This window comes from Panulirus ornatus, chromosome 19, assembly GCF_036320965.1.
Source record: "Panulirus ornatus isolate Po-2019 chromosome 19, ASM3632096v1, whole genome shotgun sequence".
In the NCBI taxonomy this organism is placed as follows: Eukaryota; Metazoa; Arthropoda; class Malacostraca; order Decapoda; family Palinuridae; genus Panulirus; species Panulirus ornatus.
The window spans coordinates 2209365-2224572 of NC_092242.1; the positions used below are offsets into that span (position 1 = coordinate 2209365).

The 15208-nt window shown below is 43.3% G+C and overlaps 1 protein-coding gene across 3 annotated transcripts in view; it reads right to left on the minus strand.

Moving 5' to 3' along the window:
• The window catches only part of LOC139755311 (organic cation transporter protein-like), a 59635-nt gene extending 46351 nt beyond the window's left edge, over nt 1-13284 (minus strand). Inside the window, exons 1-2 of one of the 3 annotated variants that reach the window (XR_011714073.1) lie at nt 12940-13281; nt 5396-5482 (exon numbers count right to left, since the gene is read on the minus strand). Coding sequence is in view for 1 of the 3 variants with exons in the window: in XM_071673435.1 (XP_071529536.1) it covers nt 5396-5480 (85 nt within the window). In the remaining 2 variants the exon portion in view is untranslated. Of the gene's footprint in view, nt 1-5395; nt 5483-8405; nt 9102-12939 lie in introns of those variants that run through there. The other 2 variants (XR_011714074.1, XM_071673435.1) reach the window with 2 other exon arrangements.
• Between the last annotated feature and the right edge of the window lie 1924 nt (nt 13285-15208).

The window sequence follows — 15208 nt, forward strand, 5'->3', positions numbered from 1 at the left end:
CAGAGAGGGAACAAGAGGATGGAATGTTATAAAAAAGCCACCACTTCTTCCAACCCATCATCCACCACTCACATTAAGAGACGATTAATTCTCAGCTGAAATGTAATTGGACTGCCAGGGGATCATGCCTCATTTACCTAGAGGGGAGGAAAACTGGTGTGATCCCTATTTTTCGGGAGATAATTACTTTCCCAGAAGATCGTAATGCGAGACAAATGACGTGTAGCAACGCCTGCATCCTTCCCTCGCTTTCCGGCTTCTCCTTTCCTTCGAGAGCAGCTTTCACCGTTGCGCCACACGTGCGCCAAAGTACAGCCATCATAAAACTTACTTTATTCATCTCTTACGCCTCTCTACCGCGCGTGTATCCAGGACTGACACGAACCAAACAGTGGCACCCACCGAGCCATACTGACCGCCTCACCTGAGAGACTGTGAATGTTGAATCAATGAAAATTTTGGAAAAGGAATTTTGGTTCCCTGTTGCATGGAACGTCTGATGTCCGTCAGTCCCTTTACAGACATATGCAGCTTCTGCTATTATGGTGCTGTATTCCACAATGTAATTCCACGTTATGGTTCATTTCGGACGAAGATGCACGAAGAACATTCAGAAACAACTAATAAACAATATCTTTTGTCACTTCAGCTCCCGGATAGGCTCTTAACCCGACAGATGGACGAGCATTTCTCTCGTGTGTCTGCAAATTTTCCTCTCAGAAATTCAAGGAGAGTAGATAGGTTAGGTTCCCTTCATATCTTCTCCAGGCTATCACTATACGTCGTCCTATGTCTTCCCTGTGACTTTCCTCGTTCAGGCCGCCATTTTGATACTGATAGAGAGAGAGAGAGAAGAGAGAGAGAGAGAGAGAGAGAGAGAGAGAGAGAGAGAGAGAGAGATTATGTTTTTTGAAAAAGTATCCACACAAGTCTCCCGAAAGAATGTTTTCTTCACAACAAAATATCTCATATTTTCCTCCCGGTATCGCTGGACCTCACACTTCTTCACACGTCTGGTCCAAAATGGTAAACACCTGAGTGCTCGTCCACGTGGGGAAGACACACACACACACACACACACACACACACACACACACACACACATACCGTCCAGCAGAACTCAACAGCGTAGCTAAACATAACAAAGATGAAAAAAAATCCAGATATCCTCTCAAAGAAAATTTGAAATTAGAAAATAACTTTTGAGAAGAACTGATGAATGAGTTCTAGATCAAACTAAAACTTGTCATCTTTACGTTCTTTTGAAATTAAGGTGAGAAAAGTTGTGTAATAAGTCTCAAGCAATTGCAGGAAATACCACTAAGTTCATCCAAGATGTCACGATTGAAAGTTCAGAGTTCGCTACTGAAAATCCCAGTGTTTGGTTGAATTGGGTCCAGCAGTCGACCTGTACCCAATTATCTGCAACAGTCCATACGATCGTACAAGTCTCAAGATGAAAAAGCAAACTTACAAAAACTTTGATCTATTTCTGTTCAAATAACTGATCAGAAAAATTCAAGTTCAGCGTCAACATATTCATCAACAGTCTCAGACACTGATGATCAGTCTTGGTGTTGATCAGGGATTAACGGGTATACGGGTCAGCCAGGGGTCATCAGGCGCTGAGTCCGGTGCTGACCGCCTCGGTGCTTACCCCCTCTCCATGCTGACGCCCTCGTGTTGATCCTTGAATGCTGGCTGACCTCTGTTTCTGTTGATTCCCCTTGTTGATACTGACCACCTGGGTGTTGATCACTGTAGTGTTACCTGATCTCTACTTTCTGCTTTCATGAGCTGACAACGGTCACCAAAGTTCTCTCTCATGCATATAAGGAATTTTTTCGTCTATCTCCCAAGCTTCAAGTCTTTGCGGAAGGTGACCCGGAAATGCCATGTTGCAAAGGGAAACTTACAAAACACGAACGTCAATAGAATTTTTGTATGTTTTTATGAAGGAAGGGTTAAGTTTATATAGCATTACGATAAGATCTGTTTTCAGCACATCCTATAACTTCAGGAATATACTATATTTGAAAGTGACTGATATATTGACCAGAAAACTCAGTCATATAAGGATGGAACATAATGAAATATACAAATCTTATACTTAATGACATAAGATTACATCGTCTCAGATCAGCGTAGATCGTGGAATATTTGAAAGATATTTTTCAAAAGGATCTACAAGAATCTTTTTGAGACCAGGGAGAGTCGCACTATATGTTATCCCCGTAAAGCAACACGTCATTACCACATCAGTATACATTAGTCACAAGGATGTGGGTGTTTCTGGCTCTTACGTCAAAGTTCAGTATGTTCTTAAGAAGAATACTCTGCATGGAAAAAAAGAAAAACAAGTACCAAATGGATTCACGAAGGAACGTATGATGAAACTTAAAAGTTTATCGAAATTGTTACTTTTCAGATCAGGAACATGGACGAAGGGATCAACTACAGCTTCTCAGCCAGATGTATAAACGCTCAACACATATTTACCCACCGCGAGGGGAGAGATCACCAGGTCATGATAACCTCAAAAAATATTCTTCTTATAAATCTGTTTACGAATCAACTTTGATTTCTGGTTATTACAACTGATTGATTCGTGTCTATATGGCTTATCAGTCCTCAACGAACACACCTGTGCTACCTATATTAATGTATTCTTCCAATATTATGTGAAATCTCTTTAGTTTCATTTCCTACTACATTTCTAATGTCACATTCAATTATACGTTCAACAACTAAAGGCAAATTGTATCACCAATGGAGCAGTTACCGACTGGCTCCCAGGAGTGTGGCACATCCAGGTATAAACCCATACTAAGGTGAGGGACCAGCTGTGAGGAGAGTCATATAGCGGGATGTGTCCCAACTGTGATTACAATCCCGCAGCGGGATGTGTCCCAACTGTGATTACAATCCCGCAGCGGGATGTGTCCCACTTGTGAGGAGAATCCCGTATAGGGATGTGGTTATTATTATAAGGACAATCCCGCAGCAGGATGTTGTTACAACCACCCGTAGCTGGTGCACCCCTATACACAACTCCCTCCGTCCCCCTCTCACCCTCTGTGACTCGTGGATTGTTCCCTCGCCTTCAATAATGAATCATATCCTAAAATATCATTATGTTTCCTGTGTAAGCAAGATAAACTGTGACATGAAAAATTACATCTTTCTAAAACTATCATCTATAGATTGAGCATGTGGGAGAATCCCATGAATATTACCATTAAACACATGCATATATTGTAAACCAGATAAGATTCATATCACAAAAAGTGGGGGATGATATGGTCGCATCATGGCAGATGATCCTCCTGAAGGTTGTGTAAAGTCTGTGGATCTTGAGGACAAATGAACTCTAACTTCACACGACTTTAGTCAGACGATTTAGTAACAGTACAATATGATACTTCAGATCTGGTGTGATTATCATTTGAAATTGATGTTCTGTGAATTGTACACACTAGATTTCTTCATAGCCTACGTTGTACGGATTCACAGATCACTTACTTAGTGTCATTATTATCATTTTGATCAAATCACTCAGCGAGTTACATGTTTCCTGATCTACATTTTGGCAAACGTCGATGCATCTGACGGCCATGCAGGAACCTGTGACGTCACTCTGATATCATCGACCATATCAACGCCTAGAGCTGTCAGTCACTACCCATCACCTTTACACAGGAATATAAGGTGGACAACCAGACAATTGTCACAGAGGCTTCTAGACAGGTCCTGCTGACGGTATAATGAACGAGAATACGTCATAATGGTTGCCTGACGACGCTGAGGGACATACATGAATCGTGACCTTCCGCGCCTTTCTCTCTTCCCCCAAGCTCCACCAGCAACCTTTGATGACTCTGTCCTCCTATCTACCTCAACCCCGTGAGCATCCCTGATCAATTCGTCTCATTTCGTCCTTTAAGTCCAATCCAAATCTTTGATCGACTATTTCCTCCCGTTCCCACAACCCGATCAGCACCATTTGTCCTTATGTTTACTGCATATACTTCTTTATTGACATCAAGATTGGAATGCATTCTAAACGAGGAAATTGTTTGCTGTGTTCGACTCATGGTTCATGAGCGGCTACACCTGTTGGCCTTGATGGACTCTGAATCTAGCCAGCTGCTGGGTTGAGGCGAGCGATCCTATCTTTACCGAGCAACAGAAGGGAACGTTTGGTATCATCTTGTGTAACACAAACATAAAGAGAAAACCGACCGTGTCTGTTCCTTAGATAATAACCAGAACAAACAAACAAACACACACACACACACACACACACACACACACACACATATAGTTCTCGTGCAAAGCTACTGAAGTTAACAGGAAAATTATGTTTCTACTGTTAGGCCATCTATCACCTAGTTGGGTTCCTCCCGCCATTTTCGTGTTCCTTCCATTACATGTTATCTCTCTCGTTCTTCCCCTTTCATTATCTCCCCCTCTATTCCCTTTTCTACGCTCCTTCCCTTTTCTATGTCCTTTCAAAATCTTTGAGCTCACTCGCCTTTGCTATACTCACCCCCTCTCTATGTATCATATTCTCTGACAATGAACCGCCCTGTCTTTATACTCCCGCTTCTGTATGTTTCCCATTTCTCCACCCCGTCTGTACCCACCTCTCCCTAACCAATAACCTCTAAATTCCCCTTCCCCTTCCCATCTGTATGATTCTTCCCCCATACGCTTTACCCTCTGTATATAGCTCCCTCTCTTCATTCTTCCCTCTTTATGCTCCTACTCCTTGCACTTTCGCCTCTGTATGCTCCTTCCCCTTATCTTCCCTGTTTATATGCTCCTTCCCCTTACCTTTATTCCTCTATGCGTTCTTCCTCAACCTCCTTTCCCGTCCCTATGTTCCCTCTCCACCTCCCCTCTTTATGCCGCTTCACCTTTTCCTTCTCCCGCTGTAAGCTCCTTTCTCTTACCCTTACCCCTCTGTTCTCCCTCCATTTATCTGGTCTAATCGCCTCCTTTTCATTCCCTGACCCAAGTCGATTCGCTCTTTACTATCACCCCACGTGTCAACCCTACGTGCTCATGCACAGAAAACATCTCAGTTATAATGTAAACAATATGGAAAACATAAATTCATTTCAGCTTATACAGAGATTAAAGAATTATGACATGTGGACGATGTAGCACTTGGCTACTCATGGGGACGATACAGAACTCGGGTATACTCTTACAGAAACTAAGAATGATTATTCATTTCACTCACATAACATTTGACAGTATAGATTTGTACACCCATGAATAAAGGAGGGCGTTGATATTAATGATAAGGAAATTATTTGTTTCATCAATATGAGGTAAAATTTGAAGACCTATACATATCAAAAACAAAGAGGGATATGGCAATACTCACATAACGAACACAGGAGAAATATAAGCCAGTTCCAAGGACCTGTTTCCACCTTGTTCATAATTTCCTCAAAATTGGCTGCCGTCATATCTGTCGGTGTGAAGAAAAGAGACATTAGTGGCCTCCCCTCTGACGTGTGTGTCTGCCGGAAAGGAGTGCCCCATCCCCTCATCTGTTACTGTTAGCAATATGAAGGTATTACGGAGACTGACATCATATGACAATGCAATATCATTTGAAAGACTTCAATGATATTCTGATTCATAACTTAATGTGATGCAGAGGTACATGTTATGTTCTCTTGGTAAGTTATTAGCGTAAATCCTTGCCTCAGTAACGTTGATTCCGCTTTCTCACTGAGTCATGAAGTAATTTCCAAAGTCATTTATGTCAACACTGAGGCCAGATGAGAGCTAAGGAGTTGCATGGTTCCACACAAGTTAACTGGTCATTGTACTGTCTTTTGTCAGTTCTAACAAGAATTATCAATTATTGAGACTAATATTTTGCTTATATAAACCAAAGGATATGACAAGATAGATTTTGCATCCTTGATTGAAAACATACTTGTAAGTCTCGTCGCCTTGCCCTCTGAGAAAATGCTTATTATCGTATGACATAAGTACAGAAAACAGCTTCAACTTTGCATATAAAACGACACTATGTAAGCTGTAACTAGCCATCTGTACTGTACGGGGAGGAAGTTTTACACTCGTGGGACTCCACCTAGTGAACTTTCTCAACCATCAATCAACATTTCATATTTCTGTAATCTGCCTCATATCTCAGATTATTCCATTCCTCCACTACTCTTCTATTATAAAGTACTTATCTTTCTCACAAACGTCTTGCTTACTTTTATGCTTTATCCTCAGGTTGTTTAATTTCATCATCAGGCTGGTTCTGAGACTGAAAGCTTGTAATCAAATCATTTCTTTCTGTATGTTTGTGTGTGTGTGTGTGTGTGTGTGTGTGTGTGTGTGTGTTATAAGAGTACATCATAATTGTCACTGATGAATCAAAAACGTATCATCTAAGTACTGACGTATCAGTAACGTAGCGATAACGTATCATCTATGTAACCATGACTGAGGAGTGACATGTTTGTGGCGTATCACTCCTTTAAGAATGACGTATCCATGACACCACAAATGTCTTGATATAAACTCTGCGTTCTCCTGGTTATGTATCGGCTAAGTGAGTAGCAATATATAAAGGATACAGACCCAGTCACTAGCAGAGGTTGGAGATACAACACTGGCCAGTCAGGAACGTTCTCGAGGAGTTTTTCCTCTCGCTTGTGGAGTGAAGGGCTGACGCGGGAGGGAGCTCTGGGAGACAGCTTTAATATACTCCAGGAGGAGCGTATTGTGACCCCCTCACTTAATGTAGGTATCACCCGACAGCGACCCCTATGTACATGAAGGGATATCCCGACGGAAACCCCCACGTCCACGAAGGGATAATCCGACAGCGACACCCACTTGTGTACTTACCTAGGGCGACCCCCCCCCCCCCCACACACACACACACACACACATGCAGGGATTAGCTAAAGCCGGCCTGCCAATTTTGCTGGGGTCGTGGGAGCGAACCCTGATCCAAGAATCGTGAGCTGCTGCCTTTACTACGGAGGTCACTTATTGCCACAGTGCCCTGGTGAACGATGGTGTCCTTGGCCCTGGTGGCCACAGTGTCCTTGATGGCTTCATCCGAAAGTTCCACTTAATAAGCTGTGTTTCCCTCACTCATATTATCTATACATTCATCCTGTCCAAAGTTGTCATCCTTTTCGCATCCCCTCACTTGCCCTCTATCCTTTGCGTTTTTATTCTCCTTTTCTCAAAGTTATTTTTACTCCATTCCCCCAGACCTGATCCTATCCCCTTCCTGTCCCATCCTGATTCTATCCACTGACCGTGGTCCCTCCCACCCAGACGACGGTGTCCTCGGCGTTTCCTCGCATCCAATTCACTGACACCCAATTTACCCCAGGGCGTCGACAGTCACCTTTAATTACAGCGAGTGGCAGATTGCCTGACGATTCGTTAATTCCACTGTCTCACGGGATTCCTTCAGTCGAATCCAAATGGCGCAGGGAAATTTAAGGATCATTAGGGAATTTCCTGGAAGTTCTTATATATATATATATATATATATATATATATATATATATATATATATATATATATATATATATATATATATATATATACATATAATGAAAAGTGGTTAAGATAAGGGCCTACATATATACTTCACCGTGTCTCAAGGTTGCCGCTCACGCCTATTCCTCACTACTGACCTGTCTGTATCCACATCGTACCCTCCCGGAAGAAGTGTCGTACACAAGATTAATATTTCCTCTTTTATCACCTTGTGAACCCACAGTATAAGGGCCATATCTACAGTGAGAGCGCGTTTGACTTTAGAACTGAACGCCTGAAGAAGGCGTTCAAGTTATTTCGATTGGTGGTTATACAGTGACACTGGCGGCCTTAATGATTCTGGCAGTTGACAAAACTAAAGTCGGAATCACCAAGTGTACATCCCAGTATATTCTGGCTGTGGTAACACGTGTCGCACATCACCAAACCTTAGACAGTTCCCTACAGATCAATATTTCTATTCTGCATTTCCCTGCCAATATCCAACTAACTTCAAAATTTCTCATCCTTATTTATACTTCTCCTTTCTGTTTACCCTCGACGGTAACACCTAACTTTTCCGAGATACATCTAATTCTTACTACCAGCAAGTGTAAATGGATTCATTGATATGATAAACAAATAGGAAAAAACTTCTTCATTGACCTTGACAGAGTAAGTAAAGATGGTACGTGAAAGGAATGATTGAAGAGGATTCCTAGTATGGAACACTGCCTCTGAAAAGTGTTGAAAGTCAACAAAATGCTCACAGAACTGCGGGACAATGAGAGACACAGTACCTGAGAGTACCTCAGCATACAGGTCAGGCGGGTCCCAGGTGAGAAAGTCAGCAGTTCTATTCTTACCTAGTCACGAGGGGAGTGTCAGGTCACTGGCGTCTCTCTCCCCTGTGTCTGCACATAGTCTTGGGATCAGGTGGAAGCCTGGGAAGCACTCAATGGTTTCTTGGTCTCTCTTGTGTGCGATTCGTGTACCATCGCTCGGGTTGATCTACTTTAAGGTCTACCACCTGAGGAGGAGTTATTGCAGTGCATAATGAACCTCACTGTAATTATTGTTTTCCTCCGAAAGAGAATCATTTAGCACAGGTCTGTCTACCTGTCTGCCTGTTCACTGCCGCCACATTTCATATATATGAATGCCTGTATTTAGTCAACACTGTGAAATTTCATCCACCTATTGCCAAGCCACTTATTTACATCACTCCATTTAAGTGGTGGATCACTCCATCCTCAGTGGCTCCTCATCGTTCACGTCAGGTTCCTCCCATGTGGAACCCGCCTGTCAATCAGCTGACTGGAGCACGTCTCCCTTGTTGTGTGTCAGCTCCTCCCAGTCCACGGTGTCCCTCCCCTTCAAGACGATCATACACCGGCTCCTCCGTCCTCCTTTCTCCACTACGTATTGATGTCTCGCTTTCCATTCGTGATCACATGAAATACACACCACGTTTTGCGAATTACTGAGACCAAGTACGGAGGTCACACAGGCCTGAGACCAGCAAGAGCAACCAGCTCCGGCACCCGCCCGCCACATTGCCAGATGATCAATATACTACGTCCGTCCGTTGCTTGTTCCTCCATATAGCGCGATAATTTACGTTTCTGTTCCTCGTCTCTTCCGGGTCCGTCTGTGTCAGAGGCCGGATGAATGCTCTCAAGTGGGAGTATAAAGTTTGTAGACGCCACTGAGCTTAATCAAGACTGTCAGTCGGTCACCAGAAACTAACTACTAAAAGTTTTTTAAGTAGAAATTGTTTCATATACAAAATGTCTTCAAATTCCTACATTTTCATTTCACAATATAGGCGTCAGCTTTAGGTATTATCATGCATGAATTCTAGAAGTCTACGTCTTCCACACAGCATTGAGCGAATCATTACAGACATTACGATGATGTCATCGATTGATCAGTACAGACATTACAATGATGTCATCGATTGATCAGTACAGCCATTGTGTTCATGTCATCAATTGATCAGTACAGACATTGTGTTCATGTCATCAATTGATCAGTACAGACATTGTGTTCATGTCATCGATTGATCAGTACAGACATAACGATGATGTCATCGATTGATCAATACAGACATTGTGTTGATGTCATCAATTGATCAATACACAGTGCTGAGTCCCACCTCTCCCTAAGGTCGGTTGTTTGCCGTCATGATGTCGTCTCTCCACCTGAAGACCTTGGCTGTTTAGCAAGTCTGTCTGTGTTCAGGTGGAGGTCGTCTGCAGTGCCATGGTTGGGTCACCGTCTGGTATATATATCCTCGTGCTGCATGCCTTACATTGGTTCCCTCACTGAGACAGCACATCTCTGTTCAAGACGACGAGGTCACAAGCAAGTCCTGTGTGAGTTCCTTGTACTGTCTCTGTGTTCAGCTGAAGCGCCGTGTGTACTCCCTGCAATGTTCGGTTCTCAAAGAGATCTTTATCTGGCGTCTTCTGTGCATTTATAAACGTTGTTGTGGAGTGAGTGAGATACCCCGTCTGCCCCTTTCCCTCCCCCCACATTCCCCTTGTTACGTCTGCATGCCGTCAGGCCTCATGGTGGCTGGCGGTGTTACTGGTCACAACGGTGTACGGAAACTTCTTGTGTTTACCTTAGGTCACTGAGGTCATGTGCGTGCGTATGTGTGCGTTTCTCCGTCTGTGTGTGTGTGTGTGTGTGTGTGTGTGTGTGTGTGTGTGTGTGTGTGTATGAATGCGTGTTTCGATGTCATATCACTGACATATATATTCATCCCTAGCATAAGTAGCTAGGAGGCGCAACAGCCTCGTTATCATTATGATCATCAGTAACGCCGATACGCCCATCATCATCATCATTATCATCAATGTCACCATCATCATCATCATCGTGTCATTATCACCATCATCATCATCATCATTATCATCATCAATGTCACCATCATCATCATCATCGTGTCATTATCACCATCATCATCATCATCATTATCATCATCAATGTCACCATCATCATCATCATCGTGTCATTATCACCATCATCATCATCATCATCAGTATCACCATCATTGTCAGTCATCAGAGCCAACACAGATGCCACTACCCTCAACCATCAAGGTCAACACGCTGCCATCCTCATGTTGACCATGAACTGAATTAGCAACTTGCAGTCTCTCTCCAGTCTCTCTCTCTCTCGCTGTCTCTCTCTCTCTCTCTCTCTCTCTCTCTCTCTCTCTCTCTCTCTCTCTCTCTCTCTCTCTCTCTCTCTCTCTCTCTCTCTCTGACGTCATAAGTCTTTTACTATGGGGATCAGTTCACAAAGGATGTAACAACCATCCAATGGTTTCTGAACCAGTCATAAAATCACATGTTCCCTCCATAAAGCTTTAATGTGTTTTGCCAGAGTTCTGACGCTTATGAAACTGAATATCAACATACTTTTAAAGTATATCTAAATCTAAAGATTTAGAAAGTTTCTAATGATGTGATTCGATAGGAATGAAGAAGAAATTGTCTTTTAATCTATGTTGATTATCAGGCGAGCTTCCATATGGCTGCCAACATCCTATGATGACTTATGGATCTTAGATAGGAAGACTCACCGTGCGTGGAGGGAATACTGTGACGAGCAGCACTGACGATGGCCTACAATGTGGATGAGGCTGCAGTGAGGGTGGTGGGGTCATAGTGTGGGTGGAGCCATGGTGTGGGTGGCCACAGTGAGGGTGGTGGGGTCATAGTGTGGGTGGAGCCATGGTGTGGGTGGCCACAGTGAGGGTGGTGGGGTCATAGTGTGGGTGGAGCCATGGTGTGGGTGGCCGCAGTGAGGGTGGTGGGGTCATAGTGTGGGTGGAGCCATGGTGTGGGTGGCCGCAGTGAGGGTGGTGGGGTCATAATGCGGGTGGAGCCATGGTGTGGGTGGCCGCAGTGAGGGTGGTGGGGTCATAGTGTGGGTGGAACCATGGTGTGGGTTGGCACATTGTCAGGGTGAGGCCAAAACGCGGTTAGAGACATTATGTAGGAAGGGACATAGTGTGAGTAGGGCCATAATGCGGATGGGGCTATACTGAGGATGAAACCGTAGTGAGGTCGGGTGTATAGTGTGGGAGGATACCGATGCATCCTGTATATGGGGGAATTAGTGTGGGAGAGTAACCTGTGGTCAGTAGCTGGAGTATTGAAGGTCTTTGACCCTCCCAGCCCACACCCGAGGCTCTGACTAAGGGAAGAAAAAAATGTGATTGATACTGTCATCGCGGAGCAAATTCCTGGAGACAAATATGATCATAAAATCTGGGATATCATATTTGTCGAAAATATCATTGCCATTACAGATTAGGGATGGTACCGAGCTCAAGTTGATCACAATTTTCAGACCTGGGGATGAAGAAGTGAAGCTTTGATGCCGCGCTGATAGCAGAGGGAGAAATATGAGGTTCAGTTTTCGTTCTAGTATATACATACACGGCAGGAGGTCATGCCAGGCCATGTGTGGTAGAAATCTCTCATGATGTACTCAACAGGAGACAGATACTATGTGTAACGTAGTGGGTTGGGGGCGAGGCTAGATGTATGACGTTGAATTGGCGTTAAGTTTCATGTACGACCTACTGAATGGAGCGCAAGGCTACGTGCGCCGTAGTAAATGGGAAGGCGGTACGAGTGTGACGAAGTAGATGTCGTGGAGCTTTGTGTATGACGTAATGGACGGAGGCAGTGTTTCTCGCTTGACGTAGTTGGGAGCAGAGTTTTAAGTGAGACGTAACGCATCAGGCGGAGCTTTACATGTGACGACGTAACGCATCAGGCGGAGCTTTACATGTGACCTAGTCGACAAGAATACAACTTGATTTTATATATATATATATATATATATATATATATATATATATATATATATATATATATATATATATATATATATATATATATATATATGTGTGTGTGTGTGCGTGTGTGTGTGTGTGTGTATGTGTGTGAGCGATTCCTAATTATAGACATCTTATTTTCCCCTCATTAGTAGACTGGAAGAGCCATTTGAAATCATCTGAAATATCCTCGCTGTATGGGGACCAGATTTTATTACAAAATCATGTTGAAAGACACTTGTAAATGAAGATCGATTGCTGTACGTGTTTGGTCACGTGAACATCTGTGGATATTTGAATTGTGAAATACTAAAATTTCGGCGTAATGGTTGATTAAAGCTCATTAGTCCACATGACTGTGATGAATGTAATCATGAATAATATAATGTAATAACTAATGTATGAATTAATGTTATTGTCGGTGACAAATGTTGCTATTTGAACAAATATTTAGACATTTATTTCCTGGCATCGTAATTAGAGGATGATGGATTAAAGTCCTGCTATAAACTATGATGAAACTGATGCAATGATCTTACCTTATAACGACCTGGACGCACCTCGACGTAAGATATCTTGAGGAAAGCTTGCTTGTATCTGCAGTGTTCCCAGTGTTCAGCTAACATCCACAGGTATGGTTCACACACATCGAGCCTCACACAACCTTGCTATACAATCCCTCGTATGGAACATGTGTCTCTTTCATTTCACACATTAAGAGTAACGGTAGCTGGAGCACTGGGCTGCTGACCTCACTGTTGCAGGTCCCAAGCCGCAAGTGATCCCTGATGTAAACAAGACGTGAGGGGATTCTTACCTCTTCCCGTTTTCTGTTGCAAGGATCATGTGGGGATAGGGAGAATGGGAATCCGTAGTGGGTGTGAAGGTAATGTAAGGAGGAAGGAACGGGGATGGCATGACGATAGTTGGGAAAATGGAGGACTCCTGATTAGTATATGGAAGGAAGGGAGGGAAGGCATATCGGTAGGGTTGGCAAGATGGAGGAGAGACGACTCAGTCGGGGGATGATACCAAGGGAGATAGGGAGGGAGGGAGGGGCAAGGGGGTATGGTGAAGGGGGCGAGACATTGCTGGCATGGCAGCACATGGCAGACCGCCTCATCCACCCCATTCTTGGCAACCTCCCTGGTACTGACGTTAGCCACGCACGGATATATATATACATATATATGAAATATATATATATATATATATATATATATATATATATATATATATATATATATATATATATATATATATATATATATATATATATATATATATATATATCCCATGATTACTGTAGAATGTAATGCCAAGACCTGAAGAAGATAGAGGCCAAATCTACCTGTGGAAGCCCCTGCCTACTACTACGGGCTTTTGCCATGTGTCATGACCAGGCGGGAGGAGGAGGAGGAGCAGGAACACTTTGATATGAAGTTTTACGACTGGCTGACGCGTAGCCTTCAATTTTCACCGCTCATTTGGGTTGACGAATACTGCTCTCCCTCTGTCTCTCTCTCTCTCTCTCTCTCTCTCTCTCTCTCTCTCTCTCTCTCTCTCTCTCTCTCTCTCTCTCTCTCCTCTTAGCCCACACAGTGGATGATTATCAATACTTAGTTCATCGGAAATTGTTTTCAATATGTTGGCACACACACACACACACACACACACACACACACACCAGCGTAAGCCAGGAGGTAATTTATCGATCTGTCTCAACGGGGTGGATGAATAGATGCGTTGGCAGGTTGCCGCCTGCCTCGGCGAGGATTCGAACCGCCGGAGGTGGTGGGGGAGGGTGTCCGCAAATCATGGTGCCGTCTTTGAAAGTTAGTAAAGATGAAGGTATCTTACAGATCGAATGCAGCAAAAATGGAGGTGTAGTGAAGATGATGACGTAGTGCTGTTAAAAATGTAGCGAAAATGAGTAAGTATTGAGCATAATGTTGTTGTGATAATGCCGGTACAGTCAAGGCTGCACTCCACTCAGGAGCAGGGGAAAGTAGACTCCTCTCAAGCAAGAAGGTCCCTGGGAAGACTATACTCCTTCCCGTCCACTGATGCTGAAACATCTTTGCCGAAGCTGACTTCTTGCTCCCTGTGTAAACTCAAGCAAGTAGAGAGAGAGAGAGAGAGAGAGAGAGAGAGAGAGAGAGAGAGAGAGAGAGAGAGAGAGAGAGAGAGAGAGAGAGAGAGAGAGAGAGAGGGAGAGAGAGAGAGAGAGAGAGAGCATATTCGCATGAGTGCTTGAAATAATAAATGTTTTGAAAATCCGTTTCTGTTACAGCAAAAGCTCTCTGAGAATCCCCTGATATTTGTATTCTGAATATCTCCAATGTACCCTTCTATCTAGTCTTTATCTTATAAGCAACAGGCACACACACACACACACACACATATATATATATATATATATATATATATATATATATATATATATATATATATATATATATATATATATATATATATATATATATATATATATATATATATAATCATCCCTAGGAATCGGGGAAAAAGAATTCTTCCCACTTATTCCATACGTGTTGTAGAAGGCGACTATCATTTCCCAGCTCCTGCTTGGAGTGCAGCTTCAAAGGGGTAGAAGCCTCAAAGCAGGGATCCGGTGGTTGTTTAACGATAATATACTCTTCTATTTGTGCGTACATTCCTGACCACAGAGGAGAAAGACTGTCACCTGCTGACGCTGAGGACAACTATGCGGGAGGGGGTGGACCTGGGGGCTGGCAGGTCCTCTCCACCTTCCTGCGACGCACCGCCTCTTTCTAAACGTCGCAA